This window comes from Lepisma saccharinum, chromosome 4 (assembly GCF_977018435.1).
Source record: "Lepisma saccharinum chromosome 4, izLepSacc3.1, whole genome shotgun sequence".
In the NCBI taxonomy this organism is placed as follows: Eukaryota; Metazoa; Arthropoda; class Insecta; order Zygentoma; family Lepismatidae; genus Lepisma; species Lepisma saccharinum.
In genome coordinates this window covers 101,233,177-101,260,274 of record NC_139232.1, presented here as the reverse complement: position 1 = coordinate 101,260,274, position 27,098 = coordinate 101,233,177, and the positions used below count along the sequence as shown (strand labels likewise).

The following is a 27,098-nucleotide window of genomic DNA, read 5'->3' as shown; positions in this document are numbered from 1 at the left end:
ACTTTCGATTGAAACAACAATTTTTAAGTATTCTGTCTCTCCAATATTGTAAATGAAGTTGGGTATACATGTGGTTGAACTTTTACTTTAATTTTGGATTGCTTTCTTGTAGTATAGCAGATATCTTCGAGAAATAATTTTCGAAGTGATGAAGAAAAACGAGAATATTGGTAGTTGTGAAAATGCGAGTTATTTCTTCTAACTTATTATTGTGATTAGACATTATTAATGAAAAATATCTAGAGGCTTGAACATTGCAGGACGATGTTCTTTTCCTGTGATACTGCAACAGACGAAATGCTTGTTTACTGACACAAGTCTGGTGTTCAGAACAGTCTTATGAAATGTATTTGCTGTTGCGTAAGGTAACACGAAATAATTACACCGTTTGCGAACTACCAAATCTGCGCAACGTTAGACGTAAACAGGCGGAAAATTTTATTCTTCACACTTGACAGTATTAGTCAAGAGAGACTCGTGGGACACTGTGTTAAGGTGCTGGAGTAAATCCTTCTTATTTTTCTTCCTCGAAGGACAACAATTTCTATAGTAGAGCAACAGTAGTTCCGCTCTTTCTTATTTCTTTTAAATTCTTCCACATTCCTTTCATTGGGTTAAATATAAATAAAAGTATTGCTTGCATTTCTGTCATTGACGTAGACCAGGCCAGTACGCAGGATTTCTTTGAGGGAGTGGCCAGACCATAATATGTGTGTGTGGGTGTGTGTGTGCAAGCGCGATTCAAAAGTCATGATAATTCTATGTTTAGAAAATAGTATATTTATAAATTAAATGTTGCGTACTAGGAATTATTATTACAATAAAGAACATGTCTAATTGTGAGTTAAGAAAACAACAATAACAAAGAGACATTCTCGCATCACTTTGCAGTTCGAAAAAGTCGGGTCAGGAATTGAAAGTAGCGCACTGTCCTGACTAAATCGGTGAATCGGACGTCTGATAGCCTTGCATTATAAAACTAAAACCATCCAATATGCAGCCTGAAGACTTTTCCGCAAGAAACAGATTCATTTATGTAAGAACAACATTGAAATGTTTACACATTTCTAAAATCGACGATGTTATTTTCGTAGTTATTGATAGGTTCTAGTGTTGCCCACGGGACGAGACGGGACAGGCTTTTAAAAATTCGAGACGAGACGAGATTGACCATGTGTCATAAGACAAACGAATATTTTCGAGACGAGACAGCATTTCCACGAGGCTCCACGAGACGAGACAGGCCAAAGTCTCGTCTCGTGGGCAACACTAATAGGTTCACATTTAAATATTTCAGGGTTCGAGGGGGCATGGCCCCCATGCCCCCCCTGGATACTGGCCTGACGTTAGTGACGTAGACAGTGGGAGAGAAATTTTGGAGAATCTTTGTATTACATTTATTATTTACATCCACCTTATGCTCAGATAGGTTTATTGACAATCGTGAACTTTTCGTTTAATAGATAATATTTGGTTTTAAACGAAGGGAGAACATTGGTCTAATTTTCTCTCTTGCTCTTTTGTGAGAATATATACTTCTACAATAGCAATCGCGTTCGGAAACGGTGAAAAAAAAAATGACTTGGTTTTCAAAGGCAGACAACCTTGGTAGCGTAGCTTGCTCGCGTTCAAGTGACTCACTCACGCTATTCAAGGCCGCTTCTTATCGCAAAACATTGTCTGTCGAAGCACCCAGCAAGTTACGAGTGACCAGAGTCGAATTTGAAAGAGAATCTGAAGAATGATAGATTTCATCAGAGGCGGCTAGGTGGGCACTAGCTCAACATGCAATAGTTTAAGTGATAATTTCTGACAACCAAGAAACCTTATTGAATAAGTATTGGGATAGTATTAATACGTTTATCCGTTCCTTTTTAACAATGTAAGCTCGAAGACAATCTGCATTCCATTTGTTTGTATTGGCAACTTGGTCAACCTGAGGTTATTATAAGGAACTATTTCCTAGATGTTCATGTAACCGTTATAAAATTACAAATAAAATATATTCACAAGCTTAGATATACTAACAACGAAGAAATCAATTCAGAGTTAATTTTCAAATGCATGTGTATAGAGTAATTCTAGAAGTACAGAGCTGTATATAAGAGTATTAAACTTCTTTTTGCAGGATAACGTTTAGAATATTGACGCGACAGAATAATTAAGAACTGTTTCTCCAAAGGAAGCAAAGGGCGTAGTGTATTGGTTAGAGTTCTTGAAAGCATTGATTGTGGTTCCAGGTTCGATCCTCCTTAGGAGGTGTTCTTCTTTTAATTCTCCTTTTATTACAAACAAGAGCATGGTAACATTAATTGTAATAGCAGTGTATAGTAGCTACATTGTTCTGCAAATGGAATTAAAAAAAAAATAAAAAAAATGAATTAACACACGTTCAAAGGGATATTTTTAAGTATAAGATCGTGAATTATAATACTTTTACGATAATTGTGTACTGCTTCAAAGACATTGACAAATATTAATGAAATAACTATTTATATTTGTGGCAATTTAGGACATACTAATTTTACCCCTTTTCCCAAAAATCTCCATTTCAACGAACCGAGAATTGGACAAAAATTGGATAATTCTTATAAATATTAAAATTACATTCATGTTTTTAGTGGTATAATCGTAGGTAAAATCAAAGATCTTACATGGAAGATTTTACCTTGCTCTGAACTAAGCCAAAAGGCATTTCGCACCGATTTAATACATTCTCCAATACATTTCAAAATGTTATTGAATGTTTCATGTCCATAATTTGACCAATGCATCAATTCTTGACGCTGAGACGTAATTTTCTGCAACTACCTCTTCTCTTCAGCCCCTTCTGTTCTTCTCTTCTCCTTCTCCTTCTCCTTCTCCTTCTTCTCTTCCCTCCTTCTGCTCTGCTTTTATCTCATATCGCCTTCCCTACTTTTCTCGCATCTTATCTCCATCCCACTCATCTCCACTCCTCGTATCTCCTTTCCTGTCTTAGATTTCCGACTCCACGCACTTTTCTCCTCTTCTTTTCGTTCTTCTCTTTTTCTCTCCTTTACTCTACTCTCCACTCTTCTCTCATCTCGTTTTCCTTCTCTTTTCTCTTCTTTGCTCAAATTTCCTCATCTCTCCTAGAATCTTTTTCCATTCTCCTCACTACATCTCCTATCCTCGTCTATCCTCTCTTTCTTCTCTCCTCTACTTTTCCTCTTCTCCTCTCGCTTTCTCTTTCTCCTGTCATTTGTCACCTCTCGTTTTCTCTCACCTCTTCTCCTTTCTGTAGACTCATCAGCGATGAAATGCTAGAAAACCTATTATTTTTCTTTCAGAAAGAATTTTGTCACTTGCGATATAATATTGATATTTTTAATACTTTTTATACACTAATACTTGTTTTCATTTCTCTCGCGTATTTTATAAATATTTATTGTGCATGTGGCAATCCTGAAATTGAGCCTAATTCTACACGCAACCCACCAACACCTTGTGTAAATTGGGTTGCCTAGTTTAAAATGTCGTTGTCCTAAAACTTTTGAGAGACACTGTACATGTGTAAACGAACCAGGGACTAAAAAATATGAATTGTTATGTGAAACCCCCCTTTTGTAATTCCGGCGCAAATATAATCTGCTCGCTTGGCACCCAGGGTGAGGTGAAAGGAGAGATTTGAAGGATTAAAGCAGGAAGTAATCCAGAGGGCCGGATTAAAACAAGGGACTGGGGGGGGGAGCGAACTTTCAGAAGTGTTTCATCCATATTTGACTTATCTAAAATGGTGCAACGCATTATCCCATTCATCGCATATGGTGGAGATGGGTCAATTCTAGCTCGTGCTATGAAAGCCAACTCTGTTTGCTAGTGCCAAGAAGAAGCCGTGGTTATCCCTCGCTCTTCAAGCAAGACCATTCATATTGCATTATTCATGGGAAGGGGCACGACACCAAGGACTGCGGAGCGATTAAAAGGTTTAAAAAGTTTTCGATCTCGCGATCTCGTCTGGAGGACAAGTGCTCCTCGATGAGATGATGAATGGGGGATCCTCGGAGGAAACTCCTCTATTCGATGTACGAATGCCTAGCAAAATATTTTTCCTTGATTATTTCCCAAATATCAAATTGTCCTAATGCACTTACATAATCATTACCACCTTCTGTTACAACTTTTACCCACCTCAATCATAAAATAAATATTTTTTAAAGTTAGGGGGAAAATTTGTCACAACGTTTTATGTTGTGTAATTTCTAGCATAAAAATCTCGTTTGGGGGTTTGAAAAAAAAAACTTTAGGTGGTGTAAAATAAAAACATGAAGATTTCACTGGTTTTCTACATACGCTAAAATTTACACTTACTTTGGTTATTCTGTTGTAATACTAATATAATACATTATATTATATTTCATTATTTTCAGTCGTGGATAATAAAATGGTAATCGCCCTGCCAACATATCATCAGAATCTAGATGTTCAAATATCAAACATTAAACAAACTACCATACATTTTACACAATGTATGGTAGTATTTCATGTAATAGATATATAATAATAATAATATTTATTATCACAGTTACAGGAATAGTATCAATGTCCATATTTTTTAATCACAATAAAAGGGGTTAACACAACTGAAGTTGAAATGTGCTTTCATCTAGTGTCTCGTGCGCAAACTACAATGTTGTGGGATATTTCCCATGATCTCTATTCTGTTATAACCTGTGAGTCAGATGTTGGGTTAGTTGTTTTCTGTTGTTTTACAGTTGTACAAAACTGTATTTACTGTTATACTTATCCTTTTGTTTTTTTAAAGTATGTCTTTCTTGTGTTTACCCTTTCAAATATTTTTAAACTACCACAAAACAGGTTATTTCTAGTAATTGCGGCCAAGAGCAACTCTCTGTATGCTCGTTTTAAACTTGTTTATTTCTTGTATTTATCTTGCAGGTTTTCGGTCTGCTGAACAAGGAATCCCCAAAGTCCTTCCACAAGGTGACAGCAGTGGCGGGCGATATTTCCCAACCTAACCTAGGACTGAGCGAGGGAGATAGGAATCTGCTGATAAAACAAGTGTCTGTCGTCTTCCACTCTGCTGCCACCGTGCGGTTCAACGAGAAACTAAAAGCGGCAATTCAAACGAACGTCACCGGCACCAAGTCGATCCTGGACCTTTGCAAGCAGATGGATAGCCTGGAGGTAAGTGGTCCCCGGCTGTGTGGCTTACGCTGTTGATGAACGTTGACATTTCTTATTGTGCCCCTCGAAGGCGATCCTTGTAGCGGCTGGAAGCAGGCCGCTTGCCGGCGAAATCGGATATACAAGGCGCGATCAGGTTGCTCCGACCCTAACATAGAAGGAATAACGTATTGATTTATTTTTTATTTTGTTATTGTTTAGTCATCCTTTATATGCTTTCATTCTGAATTGTAAGTCTGAGTAGCGTACAGTTTTCTTTTTACAGGGGTTTATCTGAGTGAAGTTGTGTCAATGTGCCAGAATGGAGAAAACTGAGGTGAGAGCAGTGATCAAATATTTTGTGAAGAAGAAGTGGACGGTATCCAAAATTCATGAGGACTTGGTGGATATACTAGTGGACACTGCTCCTTCATACAGTATGGTGAAGAGATGGTGTCATGAGTTTAATTGTGGGAGAGAGTCGTGTGAGGATGAACATGCAGATGGAGCACCAAAAACTGTCATGATGGCCGAAAACATTATAACAAAGTCCACGATATCGTGCTGAAGGATCGTCGAGTCACTATCCGTCATGTTGCTGAGATGTGTGGCCTGTCACATGGCACTGTGCAAAACATAATTACCCAGGAATTGCAAATGAAAAAAAATTGCTGCAAGATGGGTCCCTCGAAGCCTCACCCCAGATCAGAAGCGTACCCGAGTGCTCATCAGTCAAGAACTTCTTGACAAATTTCGTGCTGATATAGACGAATTCCTTGCCTGATTTGTAACTATGGATGAAACATGGGTCCATCACTTCGACCCAGAAACAAAATCACAAAGCATGGAGTGGAAACACCCATATTCTCCACCAACGAAGAAGTTCAAGGAGCAAACGTCAGCCAAGAAGGTGATGGCCTCAATTTTCTGGGACTGCAAGGGTGTCCTTCTTTCCTTCTTGTGGACTATCTACAAAGAGGCCAAACCATCACTGGCACATACTACAGTTACCTAATCAAGAAATTACGTGATTCCATCAAGAAAAAGAGGCGTGGCATGTTGACCCACGGTGTGCTCCTTCACCAGGACAATGCGCCTGTCCACACCTCACGCATTGCGAGGGCCGCTATCGCAGATGCATCGTTCGAATTGCTGCCCCACCCACATTATTCCCCAGATTTGCCCCCCCCCCCCTGATTTCCATTTGTTCAAACATTTGAAGAATGACATTCGTGGGCAAAAATTTTCTGATGATTCTGAGGTGGTAAGGGCTGTGGACTCATGGTTGGAGGACCAGTCGGAAGAATTTTTTTGACAAGGTATCCAGGCGTTGGAGCTCCGATGGGAGGAGTGGATTGGAGTTGCAGGTGTGTATGTTGAAAAATAAAAAAAAAATTGACACCCTATTGCCGCTCTTTCTATGTTAGGGTCAGAGCAACCTGATCGCCCCTCGTACGTGTCCCCTCAACCCAAGCGCTTGGAAAGTCGAGGTTTCGTCAAGTGTGTCTTCGGTCCGCACACCGCGGAACACTGCAATAGAGGGAACTGTGGTCAACAATATGTTGTCGATCTTTTGCTTTAGTTTCTACACAGAAAGGCTATTCGGGACTGAACCACTATGTGCCTCCATCGGGTATCGAACTCGGGACCTTGATTGCAAGGCGACGACGCTACGCCATCTGGGAGGCTAAGTTGTTATCGAGAACAGATCCATGCCATACAGAGGAAGAAGGCAAGCAATGGAGAGGATGTGAATTGATTGATTATTGATTTGCTTTATTTATTTCGCTTTTTCTACCACTTTTGACTAATTTGCGAAGATGAGGATGAGTGATGATATGATGAAATTTATGAATGGACACTCACAAACATCCATGCCCAGAGAGGATGTGAAAGGTAGGTGGACAAGATAGAAAGGGAAACAGTTGAATTAAGAGAGGGATACAGAGAAAAGAAATTTGAAGATGGGAGATTAAGAAAATATTTTTAAAACAAAGAGAGAAACAAGGAAGGAAAATGAGAAATAGAAATAAGGAGATAAAATTAAGAGAGGAATATAAAGAAAGGGGCAACATAGAAGGAAATGAGACAAAGAGAGGAACAAAATTAAAGGGAAAGGGGGAACAAATAAGGAACATGAAAACGAGCGACAGATAAGATGTTCGGAGAAGAAAGAAATAGAGAAACAATATGAAGAAAGTGAAAAAATAGAAAAGAGGGACAGAAATAAAAAAAAATAGTTAAAGAAACAGGGTAAGAAAGAAGAGAGAGAGAGAGAGCAAGAAAGCGAGAGAGAAGAAAGAAAAATGACTTCAAAGAAGACAAACTATTGTAGCCATGACTCGAGGGCTCAACTGAAAGCTCTTTCATCCGACTATCGGACGCAAATCCCTCGCGACACAGCTGATTCTGCGACTTTCCCAGTTGCCACGTGACCATTCCTGTGATGAATTCCAGCAAGCATTCTCATAACACCAAAATTGCTTATCAGCAAATTCCATGCAACTCTGTTGATCCTGGTCATGTCTATTGTCTTTGCTAATCAAGGACTGTGGAAAGTTCCTTGGATGCCGTGCAATTTGACCACAATGGCGTGACCAAGGATTCTTCCGGTTTCTCCGCAGAAATAGTTAAGGAGCTCTCCGGGTGTAAATTTGTAGTCAGGAATATGGTGGAATTCCTGCAACATGCAACCCATCCTGAACTGGTCCTTGATTTTTACCATTTACTAACTTGTGTTGCTGATGTTGCAGTGGGGAAGGGGGTTTTACCCTCCATTTCCGTGTATTTAAACACCTTTCCTTCTTAAACACACACATATATACATATGCACACACGTATAATACATACCAGGTGGCCAGAATTAAAGTTACCCAACTCAGAGCCCTCTGTAGCCTGTTTCAGGCATCGTAGAACTCTGAAATTTGGTGAATCCACCATGCAGACCATGGGGAAGAGGATGGCGATAAAAAAAAATAGTTCAATTTTCCGCCAACAGGTTGAAATGTGGTGGCCGCGGTGGCTCAGTCGGTAACGCGTCTGACTACCATGCTCAAGGTCCCGGGTTCGATCCCCGGCCGGTTCAAATCCGGGAACTTTTCTAACGATGGAAGCGGCCCCGGCGCCCACCCAGCGTCGAATAACATGGGTACCTGGGGGAAACCCTGGGGGGGGGGTAAAGGCGGTCAGGGGCGTGATGCTGATCACATCACCCCCACTCACGACCGGATCAAGAAAGTGTGGGGCGTTACCCCCACACCCCCTATACGCCTTCATGGCGTGGTGCTATGCACAGGGGAGCACTTTATCTTTTTTACCTTTTTATAGGTTGAAATGTGGCTCTGTACTTCCATGATGGGTTGTAATAATGACGTAAACTGCTCCAATTGGTTATGGATTTACCTTTACCTTGCAATCTTGCAATAAACGAGAGATTATTTTCTCGCAACTTCCAGCCACTAACAAATGTCTTTCTAATTAATAACACAGCTAAATCATTTATTTATTTCAATATTCATTATTACAGCGCCACATTTCAACCTGGTGGCGGAAAAGTGAACTTTTTTATCGCCATCCTCTTCCCCATGGTCTGCATAGTGGATTCACCAAATTTCAGAGTTCTACGATGTCTGAAATAGGCTACAGCTGGCTCTGAGTTGAGTAACTTCAATTCTGACCTCGAATCCCGGCCTGGGCATGACTGTTCTTTGAAAATGTCCCTCATCATATCAGCATTTATCCTCATCTCCGCGATTAGTCAAAAGAGGTAGAAAAGCGAAGTAAAATAAAACAAATCAATCACTTAAAGTCAACTTTATGCACAGATAGGCTAATTGGGACTATAGACCTACAGTGGGATCCAAATCACTGGCTACAGCCGGATTGCGCACACTTTTCCGGTTTTATCAGTGGTATCTGATAAGCCGTTGGCAAGCTGTCACAATATACAGGATTGCGCACAAAAAAAATGAGGCAATGTTGTCAGATGTAAAATGTTCTCAAGCCGTTCTCACTTCTGTTGTGTTTGTATGTGTGTGTGGACTTACACGTGTTTTTGCAGTCATTAACCTAACCTAACCTAACTTTTGAGCTTGAGTAAATTGGTATGATTTACTATTTTATTTCTAATTTCTCTCTCTCTTCTTGTCTAAAGAAGAAAACAGTTTTGCGCACAGACTTTAAAGCTATCAAAGTGGCAACGTTCGATCAAAATCTGTGCGCACAACAGGTCAGTGATATTTGTGCGCAATCCTGGATCTAAAGTGTGCGCAATTCGGTTGCGGCGAAACCACTCCAACGTCACCGTCTACACGCCTACGCTCCGAAGTTTGTGGTATTCGATTCCCGCCCTAATCGTCATCCTTAATAACTGACGTGTCTCAGGTCCCCCTATAATTTATTATTGCAAATGAACCCCGTCCACTGAGATATCACGCTCTGCTCTGATTGAAAGACTACAGTGTTATGTTGTGTCTTGCATGTTTGCGTCCTTTTTATTTCCTTCAATCCCTCAAGGAGAAAAGGGTTCGTTTTGTGATCACGTGACGAGACACTCAGAAGCCATTTTTTTAAAAAGTTTGTTTACTCATATCGATCTTCTTGTTTAGCCAAAAGAGAAAGTGAGAGCGAAGTGGGGACAAAAGGTGTGGAAAGCGAAACTCACATTGAAAGCAATTTTCATGGTTGTTTTTTTAGAGACCTTGAGACAGTGCTGGACGCATCGTATCTCTCTTTGTTCGTTGTTTGCACTATTGTAAGAGCTACGGAGAAGGCTAATGTTAGATTTGGTGTTCTCTTGAATCCAATCTCTGTGTTTGTATGCGAACAGAGTAAGAAGAAAAAGTAAAGTTCTACCCTGTGTATCGCCGAAACGTCACTTGAAAATTTTTATTTCGTTGCCATGCAGTTTCCCGAAAAAGGTATAAAGATTGCCTTCCAGAGATACGCATTACTGCGATTATTAAATTCACTCTCAAGGGAGGTTATCTAAGTGTCCCCTTCCGATTTCCATAAAACTTGGCAGGTGTATATTAATAGAGGGGCCCAAAGGAAGAAATATGTGTTTTTTTGTTTCGGCTAAAAAAACTGTTTTAAGGGGCAAAGCCTCCCCCCTCAAATGTCAAGATGAAAAGAAATTGAAGTGGGGATCTTACCCCTGTGTCCCCCTCCGATTTCCATGAAACTTGGCAGGTGTATAGAGGGGCCCAAAGGAAGAAATACATTTTTTTGTGTTTCAGCTAAAAAAAAACTGTTTTAGGGGGCAACCTCCCCCCTCAAATGTCAAGATGAGGTGAAATGGATGTGGGAATCTGACCCCAAAAAACACGTAAATATGGCATAGGAAGAACACGCACAAATATTTGGATCACACACAGCACAGAGCTGTGTTTGCCAGTGATATGCACTTGATATCTCAAGTGTCCCACTTGTGTATCTGCCAGTACTATTAGCACAGAACTTCAACCGCCATCGTCCTTCACGATAGCATTTGCGTTTGGTACCGACAATACTTGCGTTTGGTACCGACAATCCTACAATTCTGTGCTGTGTGTGTTCCAATTATATGTGCGTGTTCTTCCTATGCCATATTTACGTGGTTTCGGGGTCAGATCCCCACTTCCATTTCTCCTCATCTTGATTTGAAGGGGGGTTTTGCCCCCTAAAACAGTTTTTTAGCTGAAACACAAAAACATGTATTTCTTCCTTTGGGCCCCTCTATACACCTGCCAAGTTTTATGGAAATCGGAGGGGGACACTTAGATAACCTCCCTTGTTAGTCCGTAGAGAAGGTGATGTGATCAGTGATCATTAGGGATAGTTATGCACTAAAAAAGTGTAAAATATGCACTTAAATATGCACTTTAAAAATCCGTTTAATGTATAAATGCTGTATATTACAAACTATGAATGGTTACATGCCAGGCAATGAATATGCATTATTCTGAATGCTCATTCGCTACACAGATTTTATTCAATTAGGCTAATATGGTTCTGCGAAACACAATGCATTACAGATCAAGATCATGATTGCATTTGATAACAAAATGATGTCTCAAATTTTCGAACTTGAAACTCTTTCTGTTTTCAGCTAGAATAGTCTTATATTCTGAAAACACACGTTCCACTTCTCAAAATACAAGTGGACTGTATTTTAGGGCAACAAAGTCAGACACGTCAAGTTTCAAATCACCCACACGTTGTTCATTTGTATGCAGAACTTTGCAAACTTTCACCATTGTTGCATACCCACTGTTCTTTTTCAATACTGCATCCAATTTCGGTACATACACGGGATCTTCAACCTTGGCGAGGACCTCTTTAACGTCTTCTATAATTTTGATGCTTGTTTGAAGTTGTTGAAAGAAGAAAGACAGAGAAAAGATAAAGAGAAGAGAAGCGAGGAGAAGAAAAATAAGTACAGTATATGCTCGGTGTTGGTTGTGGGTACAAAAATATGCACATCAACTTATTTCCATACAAATATGCACCTTCATATGAAATATGCATTTTTAGTTAAAAATCCTTAAATATGATGCACAATTATCCGAACCCTAGTGATCATTAGGCTTCAACCATCTTCACTCCTCCCTGTATCGACACCTGGTACCCATTGAAAAGTGGCTGGGTGATAGTCGAAGAGCAGCTTATATTTATCTCTATATTTATTTATTTACTTAAATTTTCAGACGCAGTACTGAATAACCTCAAACTGTAACAACAACAAAACAAAACAATACAAGATGACACAGAAGAGAAAATAAGTCACTCATACCTTGTTAGCAATGTTAAAGCAAGAAAGTGTCAACATTTTGAACCAGGTTGCGAAATGCAAAATTTCAGAGTCAGCATGACGCCAATAACAAAACTACGAGTTTTGACTTTGCGATAATTTCCTATCCACTTTTCTCCTCCGAAATTGACATGATGGGAAAATATTCGTTGTCTTGACGCATCAATTAATTTCTGGAATTTCCTTCATGGAGTAAACTGGAAATCACTGGAAATTTCTCGGTGGAAAGGGCAACATAATGAAAAATATCTGGTGTGAATATCTGTACCAGTTTTCCTGTTATATGAAAAGTTAATGTGAAGCCACTTTTTTAAACACTCTGTATACATTGGTAGGCTTTTCGCATTCACTTAAACGTCGAAAAACTTTGATTGTTACCATAAAGTGATCATGTGTTCATGAACATTTCTACATTCTAATTTCTTCATATAGGAGAAGTATTTATTTTACACGAGAGCGCTGAACTAAGCTTATATTACATTTCTTGGATCTGAAGTGAAAGAAAGTAATAATTATTTTCCCACAATTGACGCATGCGTCACTTCAGATCCAAGAAATGTAATATAAGCTTAGTTCAGCGCTCTCGTGTAAAATAATACTTCTCCTATATGAAGACATTAGAATGTAGAAACGCTCATGAATGTCGTCGCAGAGCAAGCTGTCCTTTTTCCCACAATTGACGCATGCGCAGCATGCACCGCATGCGTTCACGAGACGCCTTTGCATGTAAGTAAGTAATTTAAATCAGGATTCGAGTAGAACATGTGCTTTGGACATCTTTTTTGTAACAAGGATTTCTTAAATTCTGATTTTAAAATTCTTGTCACTTGAGCTAATGCAAAGAGCTAAGAATAAGCGTGGATTAAAAATTAAAACTTTTTATCGTTCTAATGCTGAGGACAACTTGTTTTACGTAGATTAAAAATTTTGGAGAAAATGGTCACTGTGTCAAGTTAAGAGACTGCTCGTAGTTCCGAAAGATCGCGTGAGAGGACTCTCCCGATCAATGGTAGGCAGAGTCATCTACGGCAAAGACGTAAATTACATGAGCTAAAATTCGTGTCCGGCGGAGATATAAATACAGTTTCCTTTATAGTTTTTGTATATTACTATATAGGAGAGACGAATTATTGAGGACAGGAAGTCTCGTTGAACTATGGTGAGAGAGTTCTGTTTATCCTACTAGAGGTCTCTGTTCTTTTTAACTATAATTATGTTCATTGCTGTTGAAAGGAACATAAAGGTTCCTTTCAACAGCACAGAACATAAGTGTAAGTATTAATTGTATTACTCGTTACCTGAAACAGTAACAGAGTTTTATTTCAAAAGTAACTAGTTTTTGTTAAAAAGTAACTCTCACTTCCAAACACTGACGTTATGTTCGATAAGTTATAACGTTTTCGTATAATAAATTTCTAATCTGACTTCAGTTAATAACGAATATTCAGAACTTTAGACATTTTTGGAGAAGTATCAAGGTGAACATGATGATGGTGTGTATATATAAGGTATATAATTATTTATTTGCCGTTCTATATTTTCGCTTTTATTCAATAATTATTCTGCATTTCTCCCCGCAGGCATTTGTGTACGTATCCACCGCTTATTCCAACTGTCCCCGAAGAGACATAGAAGAATCTGTCTACGACTCGCCTGTTGACCCCCAGAAGATGATCCAGTGCACTGATTGGTTGACAGAAGAGCAGCTGGAAATTGTCAGTAAAACGTAAGTGGTTTCGTTTCTTTTACATGTTTATACGAAACATGGTACCGGTATTATTGGGTTTCAACAGTAATGAATTACTTTGTGTCATTTCTGTCTGTTCGGAATTGTTTCACATGTGGAGGATGGTACGGAGATCAGACGACACAAGACAATGTTTGAGCCTTTGGTAATAATTTATGATATTTGAAACCCAAAAGTAGTAAATATTTCATATAGTTTTGTTCCTCGTACTTGCAAAGTTTATCCATTTCTGGCAACTGTGAGCCTATGCGCGTGGTTCCATAGATTCAGGATAAGAATGTTTTTGTTTTTTTTCGATTTTTTGTAACTGTGCAATCTTGTGCTGTTTATGGGGTGTAAAAGGTTATACATACATTCAGAATACGGTCAAGTGTTAATCCCTCTTTCGCGCAGCACACCCTTGCAACTGCATTCTTGCACACTAACGAGGCTTTGGCGCCTAGGTCAAAAGTCAGTTTATTCCTCCGCGGAGACTTGTCCATATGTGTTTCATAAATTTCAGTTTATCACCATTGATACTCATCATCATCGTTTTAAATAACACAAATACCAAACTTCCGTTTAAGGGGTGCACTCCCCCCGCCCCCACCACCCTCCCAAACAAGACTTCCATGCTAACTGCCTCAGCAAGCAAGCATTTTTGTCTGGTATTTACAATTTAATGATATATTAAATATGGCTGCCCCCCAAGCAAATACCCCCCTGCCTCCCCGCTCATTTTTTTTTCTGGTGTCGTCGCTGACTTATTGATTTTTAAAAGAATCCGGATTTTTTTCGGAAATTACCGGATTTCTCCATAGGCGAATTTTCAATATGTAAATATCGGATTTTTTCTGTATTTACATCACTTGGGTTCCAATCCATTAAGAAAATGGTATGTGCAGTGCATATGTACTGTGTGTTCATATACAAGTAAGTATATGGAATGAAAGAAATCATGCCATAGCTCTTCCAAGAATAAATTCTCTCCTCTTCATATCGAACCTTTGCCAGTAGTGCCAGGTCGTCATCACGATGCGACGCATTTCCCCAATGTTACCGCAGCGAACAGAACCTGTCATTAGGGAAAACAAAACGTAGCTTCCGGTATCGGGTTACGAAATGCAGTTTGGCGATTCAGATTTCAGTCAAAATAGAGGAAAGCGTGGCAATCCTAGTCCGTAAGCAACACATATCGTCTTACGTCACGTGCTTGTTTACGATTCGTCAGCAAGCTCAAAGGCTTTCTTGTGACGACGGGTAAATATCCGGTTAGATGAAATATGCACACCCATTCCAAAGCAACAAGAGAACACACAGGAGCTGAAATCTGAAGCTGTAGTTTCCGGGAGGAGATTGTTTGTTAAAAAAAACAAAAGGCGAGCAATTATTTTTTACTTTAAATATACTTTACTAACGATAGTATCGAAAACACACACAAAGTAATGTGTTTGTGAGTGTTGCATACTCTCTCTCACATTGAAGAAACCATTTACTGATCTTACCAATAACAAATGTCAGTGGCGGCGATTGGGGGAGCGAGGGGTGCAGTTGCCCCCACACACTATGGTAAACATTATCTACAAAGGGAAATTTACTGTATTTGCCCCCCCCCCCAGTTTTGACACCTTGGCTCCTTCCCCGTTTATAGAAATCAATCGCCGCCACTGACAGATGTTATATTAATATAATGTATTCATAATAAATGTAAATTAACAATGCAAGACAAATATAACTATGAAATCTAATTGATTTATAATAATAGATAGCAAAAACTAAACAAAAACTTAAAACATAAAAATATTTCAACTATTTTTGTCATTTTTTGACATTCTTAACCAGTCAGTAAAGGAATTAGTTTGCTACTTTTTAAATATCTGATATATATAAAAGTATATGTATATACTTAATAATAATTATGATAATGTATTTCAAATGTTAATTTAATTGTATATTTATATGTATAAATATGTATATATTTGTGCATTTATGTATGTGTGTGTGTGTGTGTGTGTGTGTGTGTCAGTGGCGTAGCGTTATAGTACGCCCGGCATTCCCAGATTTAAAATTTCAAAAATGCTTAAATGCTGTGATTATAAAGTAAAACGTGACTAATTTCATATATGTTTGACCTTCATGGCATTATAATGGCTATTTTTCGCGATCCGCTTGCAACGCTCCACTCTCCACACTCGTTCTAGCATGTTTTTTCAATGCCTTTCTTGGCCGGACACCGAGCAGGTTCGGCGTAAAAGACTCTATATTCCTTGCTGCCATTCTGGAGGGAAAGCTTGGATCTCTACAGCACGCGCGTAAATGCTCTCTCGTACGCCAGCGTACGGAGCAGAGGGCTACGTGATTGGTTCACGTGACCCTTCCTGCCTTCTGAAGCAGACGACAACGGTAGAATTCCTACCCAGTTCTTCGCGCTCGTGCCACTCGTGCCATGTGATGCTACAAAACGCAATATTGATTGACGTAACTTTACCAAACTCAAATATCCACTGCATTGTATAATTTATCGCACGAACAGTTTTTGTCAAATAAGTTGGCAAAGTCCTCTAGAAGTTCAGCCTGTGGCTGCTCTACCACTTAACCCGCAAAACTATTATTTTTTTCATTATTATTTTTTTGGTTTTATCTCACTGCTTAATGTGTCAATGAAAATGTTTAACATTCATTTGAAAACTCTTAACATCGAATGGTCTCTGGACAATATTATTTTAAAATGTTTATCAGCATTCTCAACATGTAATAAAAAGTGGTCTGAATTACTAATCGGCACTCACGTTAGTAGAGTGTACGATAATTGGATCATCCACCCACCTCTGTGTCAGAGTGTTTTGCACAGCGCGCCAAGACAACAGAGGCCCCTGGTTCGAATTCCGGGGTGAGCACGGGTGTTCTTTGTGAGTGTCCCTTCATCAATATCATCACTCATATTCATATTCGCGATTAACCAAAAGTGGTAGAAATCGAACTAAAATAAACCAAATCAATCCGTAGTTGGATCATCCACAACAATGACGTCTACTGTTGTGCAGAGGCGCTTGCGGTTCAGGTAGGTTTTATAATGATTTGCGTCATACCGAAAGCTATAAAACACCAGAATTCAAAACATTTGTTGCATAGTGAGGCATCTCATTTTCTAGCTAAAACATGCATGGATGATGTTTTATTGAAAACCCAGCTGACTTCGGGCAAATAAACAATACCTGTGGCGACTAATACCGTAAGTAAATTACGTATTAAGGCGAGGAGGGACAATTTCCCCTTGGTCTTTCTCGCTGGGGCAGCTGCTGATCACTGTTGCCAACTTCGCTCTTTTGGAGCCAAATCTGGCTCTTTCGTGCACTCGTTTGACTGTGAACTGTGGCACCCGCCCTCTGCCCCACCATGATGCCACCACTGGCTCCGGCCCAAAAATACCAACTTTTGCCATGAGTGTACATTTTGCACGTGACGTGATATTCGTATAGCTATAGGCTGCGTCACCCACCTTTTGTTTCCTCCCCCATGTATTTTTATATATAGCGCTGTGGCTAAGATGAAGATGACAATTTTGTTATCCGGGAACCCTTTATTTTCGATTTTATATTAACATCATTGGATTATTGAGATGGGTGATGCCGCCAAATCTAGGCGGTGAAAACTAAGAAAGAATAAATTGCCATCACTTTAAAGCTAACGGTAATAGCAGCACCCCTACCCCTCTGACAACTAAAATTACCCTAGTAGGCACTTTATGCAGCCTTCGTTAATCTAGCTCCTTGAAAGTCCTCTTTAGCTATATGAATGGTGAAATTTAGCTCCATTATGCACATCAGGTTTGGCAACACTGCCAGGATGGCCGTAGGAGGCAAGGAGAAATGCACTAGGCTTATGGGACCATTATTTTATTCGTTCTCTCGGGAATATCAAACATCCGATGACGTAGAAAAGTACATGGACGGAAAAAGGACACGTAGAACTATGTCATAGCAGTAGGAAAAGTCGAAACTCTCATTTGATGAGCCGTAACTTGAAGTTGAAGTTGATGTCCCATAAGGAATACATGGGATTCGGTAAATACTAATTCATCATATTTTTCAAAAATCGTATAAGGCTTAATAATCAACTTAGGAAACCGCTTCCACTTGCCACATGGGGAGAAATTCATACTCTTCATTTCTGCCGGAGATATTTTTAGTAGCATTGCTCATTCCGACGATATTAAAATAAATGCATGCCTGGTGCGTAATTGTCCCTCTTCGCCTTAAGCAAAAAAAGGGGCGACCCTTCCTTCGGACTTGGCGTTCCAATCCGAAATGCCCATGTTACGCCACTGGTGTGTGTATGTGTGTGTGTGTGTGTGTGTGTGTGTGTGTGTGTGTGTGTAGATTAAGATATTCCATCTCCCCCCACCAATCTTCAATGATATCGCACCCTGCACGTAGGCATATAATTGCAGAATTAAGCATGTAAATAGGTTAATCAGATTACATATTATTTATACTACTAGCAGTAGCGTACGCAGGATTTCATCAAGGGGGGTGTTATCTCGAAAACTTTCTACAAATTCACATTACCATTGTTTTATTATACTTTAATTAATTAATAATAATAATAAATTAATTAATAATTCTTATAATTAATTAATTAGTTTAATTACTACTAATGCAGCTGCTATTTATGAAAGAAATAGAACAAAATTACAATTCTTTTGTTTCAAAATAATTGTCTAGTCAACGGTTATTTGTATATGATAAGTGAGACATTTTAAGTGTGAAGAAAATCCATAAAAACAAGCAAATATATTAAATTTATTGAAATAATCGAAATATGAAACTCATTCAAGGAGCCGCGCTGGTCTAGTCTGACAACTTCGTGGGATATCCGGGTTCGATTCCCGGAATTGGTTGGAATTTATCCAGCCTTGTCTCCGCACCCAGCCTATGGGTATCTGAGAGCAACCTTGGGGGATGAAGGCTGCCGGAGCATGGTGCTGATCACATCACCTGCAAAATAGTTCGAGATCAAGAATCTTTGGGGCCCACCACACCACTATGTGTGACTTCATGGTACGGTGCTATATACACGGGGGAATTTACATTACCTTTACCTATGGAACTCACCCAGGGTGATGATGAAGCGCGAGAATACATGTTGCTAAATTCCACTGAGTCTATGTTTTCGTTGTAAAGTAAGTTTATAGACATTCCAACACATTTATCCCTTCTAGGTGATTCACAAAAGACTTCTTCGACATTATTTAATGATGTGGATGTAGACTCAGCATCACTTGAGAGTTCACAAGGGGATGTGAAATCAGTACCGGGAAGAACGTTTGCAATAATGACGAAGCAAGGAATTTTCACAATTCTCGCAAGAGTCACTGCGCGACTTTTTGCAAAAGAAAATTGCAAAATTGAACTTTGCGGCCGCTTAGATTGTGTTAGATTGGAATGTTGTGTTTTTCTTCATGCTGCATGGGAATAATAATCCAAATTATTATTATTATTATTATTATTATTATTATTATTACTGTCGCAGATCTTTGACTGTGATAAATTAGCCATTTTTAATTTTTTCTACAGCATTTTCCATAATATTTCAAGAGCTCAAGGGGGGGGTTTAAACCCGGTAACCCCCCCTTGCGTACGCCACTGACTACTAGCATGCATAACGTGGATAGGTTAGGCAAGTCAGGTTTGGAGCTGTTAGCTTGTATTTCCAAGTTGCTAAGCCGCACGTTACAGGGATGCACCTAGTTCAGATTTTCAACACCCTACGCTTTGGCGCTGCGCTAACGGGCACATTCTGCCACCTGGTGTCCATGTTTCGAACTAGATGAATAAGCACATGAAAGTCCCGTTTCATCCTGTTGATTATACCACACGTATTGCACCTCACTAGCAATTTAATTAGTACCGTACAAGTTGTCGATGTACTTTCAGGAGATGTTGTGCAAGTCTGATTGTGAACAAACGTGCAAATCTCTTGTGTAGATACAACAGAGTGAAATGTAGGCAGAAAAAAAATGTGACGCAAGGAATTTCAGTGATGGCGTAAACGAGATTTATTGGAGGATTGGAAAAGATTTACTAACTGTAATCTTCTGGAATACTGTGGAATATATTTTAACCTCAACTAAATTATGAGTGTATGTTTACACAAACTATGAGGGTTCGGGCAAAAAGAGGGGAGGCTTTATTTGCTCTCTGAATGATTTCGAAATTTGGATATATGTAATGATTGATTGATTGATTTGCTTTATTTCGCTTCTTGTGCCACTTTTGGCTAATTTGCGAAGATGAGGATGAGCAGGGGTGCCCATCACCACCAAGGCCAATGGCGCATCCCCCCAAAATCATGTCATTCATCCCTCCCAAATCATATCATGCATGCCCCCCAAAAAATCATCTCATTCGCGCCCTCAAACCATATCGTAATCCCCACAGTAAGAAAAGTAAAGTAAAGTGCTCCCCTGTGCTATGGACCACGCCATGAAGGTGTATAGGGGTGTCGGGTACCTCCAGGAGCCACTTGAACAGGTGGAAAAATTCCCGGTTCTCCCCCGCCGGGAATCGAACTCGGGTCTCTCGCATGGTAGTCAGACGCCATAACGACTCCCCCATCACACTTCATTCACTCATATCATTTCATTCAAATCTCAATTTCAGGACTTTTCAGGACAGACAATCACAAACATCCATGTCCGAGCCGGGATTCGAACCCGGGACCCCTGGCGTCATAGCGACTGAGCTACCGCGGCCACTAATCGTAATCCTCACAAAGTATTTAATTACGACAGCGTGTCTACCGAAAGTAACTTTTTTCTTAGCTTTACTGAACACTATACTTCATCTGCCCCTCCTCCCTAAACAGACGTGCCCATCACTAAAATCATTCATCATAATCTGTTTGGATGAATACGTAATAACTTACGGCTATTTCAATGAAATACCATGTTAAACTGTCCATATTTTTTAATTGTTCGATTTTCGAAAAAACTTAAAGCTAGCACATTGATTGGTGAAATGTAGTAAATTAAATTATGTAAATATGCATATAAATAGTGTTTGTGAGTGGGTTTATACTCACAAGTTGAGTATTTAACACAAATTGTTACACAACTTAAGATAAAGAAAGAAAATTCAACCTTGGCAAATCAAATAACATGCTCCAGCCGTACGATCGATTCAATTGTTGTTTCACGAGACATTACAGAACCCTAGCTAAGGAGATGACATAATACGGTTCTTCTTTCAAAGAACTCCCCGTCCCCAAGTTTTCTTGGGATAAATATAATTATTTTAGTAACCCATAACAATAATTACATGAATTTTATCTTCAGTGCAAATTTAACTTGCTAAAGTAAAATTTTCCTGTGAAAAGAAGTTAGAAATGCGGATTCGATATGTTTGTTCCAAATGATGCACCCGCTTCAAATTAAGCAGTATACCAACACTAAGCATTATATTTTAAGATGTGATGTTATTAATGAATATCGAGAATATCGTTTATGTCTTGTATTGCAGCTATAAAATAAAACTTCACACACACCTAAGTAACCAAACGAGCAAGAACATTTTTACATCCATTTCTTTGCAGGCTTTCAAGAATATTATTTTTTTTTGGGGGGGGGGGGTCAATACTTTCTTAGGATTTCGAGATATTTCGTATTTCCCAGCTTCTCTTTTGGCACGTTCGGAGTCGATACCATATCGGTAAATACAGTCTTAAAATGTTCGAACTCTCTCTCCACTACAGAAATCCCTTGACAATCTAAGATTTAACGCTTTATCAAGAACTTCCTATCTCCCCCTTTAACTTTAATACTCAATCCTACCACCAAAATTTCCATGCCAATTTAGATTTACTATTGATATCAAGAGTGGATATTGCCTCCTCCAAACAATTAATTCTGAGTCTCCACACCAGAATTTCCGCAACAGTCTAAGACAGTAGTAATACATAAGAATTGAATACTCCCTCAATTTAATGCTCAATCCCCCTCTAACTAGAATACCCGCCATAATGTAAGACCTAGAGTTGGAAACTGCCCCCTAACGTTTAATTCAGAATCCCCCCAAAACCCAAGTGTCAATTAAGTCCTAATATGTAAGAGTTGGATATTTCTCCCTCCCTCGCCCCACTTCGATAATACCCATAAACATTGTATTTTCTTCATCTAATGGATTAAATACGGTGCATTTAAGGTGTAAAATTTTCACATATAGTTTGGAAAAATATATAAATGTTGAATTTTATATTATTTGAAGGGAAAAAATCCACCCCAGAAACCTCGATGGCGCACCATAATCCTCTCCTGTGGGCACCCCTGCGAATGAGTGATGATATTATTAAATTAATGAACCGACAGTCACAAACATGCATGCTCAGGCCAGGATTCGAAACCGGGACTCCTGACGTTGTAGCGCTGGAGATATGTAAATATAGGGTCTAATATGCTTTAAGGCATTGTTATATTCGCCGATACTTTTATCAAAAAATTGATCGAGAGGCTATTTCTTACAAAATCCCCGCCAGTGGTATCGGATTCGAATCCCGACCACTGCCGTTGGGTATTCTTTGTGAGTGCCCCTTCATCAATTTTATTGTATCATCATCATCTTTGCGATTAGGCAAAAGTGGCAGAAAAGCGACGTGAAATAACCTAATTCAACCAATCAACAAAATGTTAATAAACTGTGAGTACAATGTTGAATATCGAAACACCTGGAAAGTGTTTGTAGATTTGTTAAAATTCCAAACACACATTTTGTATTGAAACAATTCACGCGGTGATTTGTGTTCATGCATAAAAAGAAATAGACCAGTGAAATAAATACTCCTCACCTGACCTCTATCCCTTATTGAAAATAAAACATTCGATAGTCCTTCCCTGCGACTCTGTATTGATATTTATTACATGTTTATATATGTATATATATTGGACTCATCTATTATGGTCATTCCAATTGATGCTTGGAGACATGTTATAACCTTCGCACCAGCTGTGTAAGCAAGCAGTCGATTTCAAAGACATCTTTGTCTTTTTCCTTGTGCTTTTCAACGTAACTTCCACACCAAAAAAGCCGAACCCTGTGGCCGAGTGGTTAGCCCATCGCGCTGCGACGCCAAGTGTCCCGGGTTCGAATCCCGCTCGGGCTTGGTTGTATGTGAATCAATTTCATCATTTCATCACTCATACCCGCAAATTAGCCAAGAGGCACAAAACGCGAAGTAAAATAAACAAAATCAATCAATCACACCAAAAAAAAATCACGAAGATATAAAGAAAAATTGCACATATTTTCCTAACCTAATACAAATCAAATGCATTTCAGTGAAATCAAATCATAACTGCAATGTATAGGGTAATGACGGAAGTTGTGAATTCCGCCAGACATGTTACTGGTAGTTCAGTAGATCCAGCAAAATTTTAATATTTCATGTTAGTGGTCAAAGTGGGGTGACCTAGCAATTTTTAAAATAAAAAAATAATATCCCTAGAAATCAATTTTGTATTTTTGCTAACAATGAGGAATACAAAGCGAGTCAGATAATAATTTAGATATGAAGCGAAGATTTTTTACAATTCTGTGTTGGATAATTCTCTAAGGGTTATAATGGGGACAACACTGTTTACACCAACTCTTCTTTTGTTTGTCCACAATGTGAATGTAAAGCACGGTTAACAAAAGCATTCATCCGCCAAAGCTATTTAGAGAATGCCTATAAATATTCCTATTCTGAATTACACTGAGGAATCAATGTAACCATTAATTTTATACTGTATTCTTGTTTTCAGGTCACTTCGATGAAAATTAAAAATCTGTTTATTGTATTATATTTTTAACTATATTACAGGGTAATGGGAGAATGGCCAAATTCTTACGCATTCAGTAAAGCGTTGGCAGAACGTCTTGTGGATGACTGTAGCTCCAAGTTCCCAGTGTCTATCGTCAGACCCTCAATAGGTAAAGTTATTATTAATACTCCATAGCTGTGGAATCTCTTTTCACTTCATTTGTCTTGATACCTCTGAAATCGTGCAAGAGTTCAAAGTAAATGCTCATTTTTTGCCCTTGCACAATTTTGTGATTAGCTTTTCTAACCTTCTATACCTGCCAAATTCAATTTACTCGTATCAAATTTTTGCCTCTTTATATTTATGTTCATTGCACAACCTGCAAATTATTCTTTGTTTAAATGAATGTTTTAAGCTTCTAGAAACAACATAATCAGACGATACTTAAGATGTGGAACGTTGCTAACTTATAAACGCATGCGTAATTTCCTACAAAACAGTCACGAAGATCGCATCAAAGGTAAGATTTCATTGCAAATTCTAATCTATATGCTGAGGAGCAACCTGGTGTTTGGATTCCTGAAAAGGTACATATATTTATTCGCATAACATCGAGGCACCAATTTTACATTAAACTATAAAATACACTTCATGTGGTACCACCGGAAAAAAGATCTTCTTCACTTTTCAACCAATACTAAAGTTACAGGTTCCTCTTTTTGGTTTGTTTGTTTACAAACATACTTAAGCTCGTTCAACAGACAATGGCTGAAGGCCACACGACTTATTATTCGTGAATTCATCGAGATATTAATCCATTGTAGGAATCGTAGCTTTCCTGGCGACATGACATGATTCGAACAAGTGTTCTCAGGTTACCAGCCAGGTTAATTCTACATTAGCGTCCAACGTTTGGAGAGAATCATCAGGGAATGTACGCGCTCGAAACGTTGAATGCTATTTGATAAATTCATATTGAATCAAATATCAAAAATTCGATGGAAAGGGATGAAGTCAGACTTATAATATTTGTATTAAGTGAATGGCTAAATTTGGTGTTGGAACTAGATAATGTGTTTTTATCTAATTGCAATTCAATTCTCTTTTCTACAAAATGTAAATAAATTAATGTTTCATCAAAAGTTATCTGGTGATAGGAATGTTATCTTAGAGAGTAGTTAGAACAGACTACGTGCTTACAACGTGTGCTTTATGTGAAGTGTATCTCTCAAACCAAGTACAAACCAAACTATTAAAACGTTCAAGAAAGTATTCTTGAAGATGGAACAGCGATTTTAAAGCCATCCCGAGTTGATATTAATGATAGTTCCAGCTTATTCAAGATGCTAATAACTGTTGAGGAAAATTGTGTTGATCTCATCAGACTGTTGTATAAGCACAATTTTGATAATTAGACATAAGATATATACGCCTACAGAATTCGTGACAAGCATATGCCTTGGATATGCAGCACAAATGAGATGTTCCTCTGTGATACAAGCAAATTGTGTTCCATTTAAATATTGACCAGAATATCGAATTGTCGATAGAAGATAATGAGACTATAATTTGCAAGGAATATCTGCGCCTTGCTTCCGAGTGTGCAAGATTAATAGTGTATATGCTGAAGAAATATGCTGATGTTTATATCATTTATTGATTTTTGAACTTTACTACCCTGGTGTCTCGATGTTCTGCTTTCGACGTAGATAAGGTATTTCAGTTTTTACAAAGGTGAAGGAAAGAATATAAAGCACGTTGTATTCTGCTGTAGCAGTATATCAAGAACTGACATGTAATTTGTAAGTTGAACTTTGTTTTCCAACAGAACAAATATTTTTTCCGCTCTTCGATATGGATGTCTTCGATTCTGTGCAGAATGTGGTACTTTTTCTGTCCTCAATGTAAGTAGTTAAGTCTTGATAGCAAGAAAAAGAAGATTTGATAGATATACGAAGCCATAAATAAGTACGACGACCCACAAACATTATAATTAGCAATTACCCATCGCTACTTTCACCCACTTTAATTTGCATCCTATTTGTCTCCGCGGTGGCTCAGTCGGTAACGCGTCTGACTACTATGCTAAAGGTCCCGGGTTCGATCCCCGGCCGGTTCAAATCCGGGAACTTTTCTAACGGTGGAAGCGGCCCCGGCGCCTACCCAGCGTCGAATAACATGGGTACCTGGGGGAAACCCTGGGGGGTAAAGGCGGTCAGGGGCGTGATGCTGATCACATCACCCCCACTCACGACCGGATCAAGAAAGTGTGGGGCGTTACCCCCACACCCCCTATACGCCTTCATGGCGTGGTGCTATGCACAGGGGAACACTTTACTTTTTTCTTTTTTTTTTTATTTGTCTCCACAAATTTAATTATTATGTGAAGACTATACCCTTTAGTACTTCAATACTTGAACTCTGCACCACAGTGTTTCTCAACCTTCTTGAGCGATGTACACCTCACAAAGTTACTTGTGAACTTTTGAAATAACCTATTTCTGAAGCTGTAGGAGTGTCCCAATGATTATATTCCAAACAAAAATGCACATTTCAGATGTAATCAGGTAAGTGGCAAGTTTGTTAAACTTCATTAAACTCACTAATAGCAACTGTTGCGTTAACGAAAATAATATTCGCAACTTAATTCGCATTTCTTTGGAGCCCACAATGTACCCTGGTTGAAAATCACTGGTGTAAAACAGTTAAAGAACAAGATGAAGGATAATTTGACTCAAACTATCAAACTACCTGCTCAACGTCTCGTAGGTGTACGGTACCTTGTGGATAATGCTAAATTAACTTCGGCTTATCTCCATATGTATATTTTCAGTGGTGAGTTCGTGGCAGGAACCTGTGTCCGGGTGGATTGATAACCTAAACGGACCAGCTGGGGTGACGGTTGGCAGTGCTGTGGGGCTCATACGAACTTTCAACTGCTGTAAGGACAAGGTTGTTGACATGGTGCCCGTGGACATGGCAGGACATGCCATAATAGCGGCTGCCTGGGATGGGGCTAACAACGGGTAAATATTGTTTCCAACGTTGCCATTATTGTTATTATGCTTGTATTCGTCGTTCTTGTTTTATAGATTTACAAAGTTACGTTGAATCATAAAGTTTGGATCATTGTCCTGGAAGCCCACTTGCATCAAACATTAATAAAATTATTACTGTCAACTAATTTCCTTGACATAATGATAATGCAGTGTAAATGTAGTCATAAATTTTGAGTTGTTTGTGAAATTCTTTAAATCTGATAACAAATACCACGTTTTGTACCGAACAGAAATTTTAATTCGAGAGATTTATCTAAGTAAAGAAAGATAAGACAACACGTTCAGCTTTCATGTCCAATTTTAAATAAAAACGTACACTGGGATCCATGAGTATTACCGTGCAAATTGTCCATGACTATTTTCATTAATTTTTCTCTTACATCCTGTGTTGTTTTTAAGCGATTGATTTTTATGTATGTTGGTACAGAAGCTGTCAACAGCTTGTTTTGAGTTTTCTTTTAATTCTTGAAGCTCTTATTGGGTCAAATAAAGAGCACGAACATGCTGATGGACAATTTGCACGGCAATGCTCATGGAACTCACTGTACAACAAAGGAACCGGAACATCAACACAACTGT

At 38.8% G+C, this 27,098-nt stretch overlaps 1 protein-coding gene across 3 annotated transcripts in view; it reads left to right on the top strand.

The window, feature by feature from the left end:
• The window catches only part of LOC145986676 (putative fatty acyl-CoA reductase CG5065), a 131,904-nt gene that overhangs the window by 90,000 nt on the left and 14,806 nt on the right, over nt 1-27,098 (top strand). For all 3 annotated transcript variants that reach the window (XM_083120972.1, XM_083120973.1, XM_083120974.1), the window contains exons 3-6: nt 4,921-5,169; nt 13,519-13,664; nt 23,520-23,629; nt 26,294-26,486. In XM_083120972.1, coding sequence (XP_082977098.1) covers nt 4,921-5,169; nt 13,519-13,664; nt 23,520-23,629; nt 26,294-26,486 — 698 coding nt within the window. The remainder of the gene's footprint in view (nt 1-4,920; nt 5,170-13,518; nt 13,665-23,519; nt 23,630-26,293; nt 26,487-27,098) is intronic.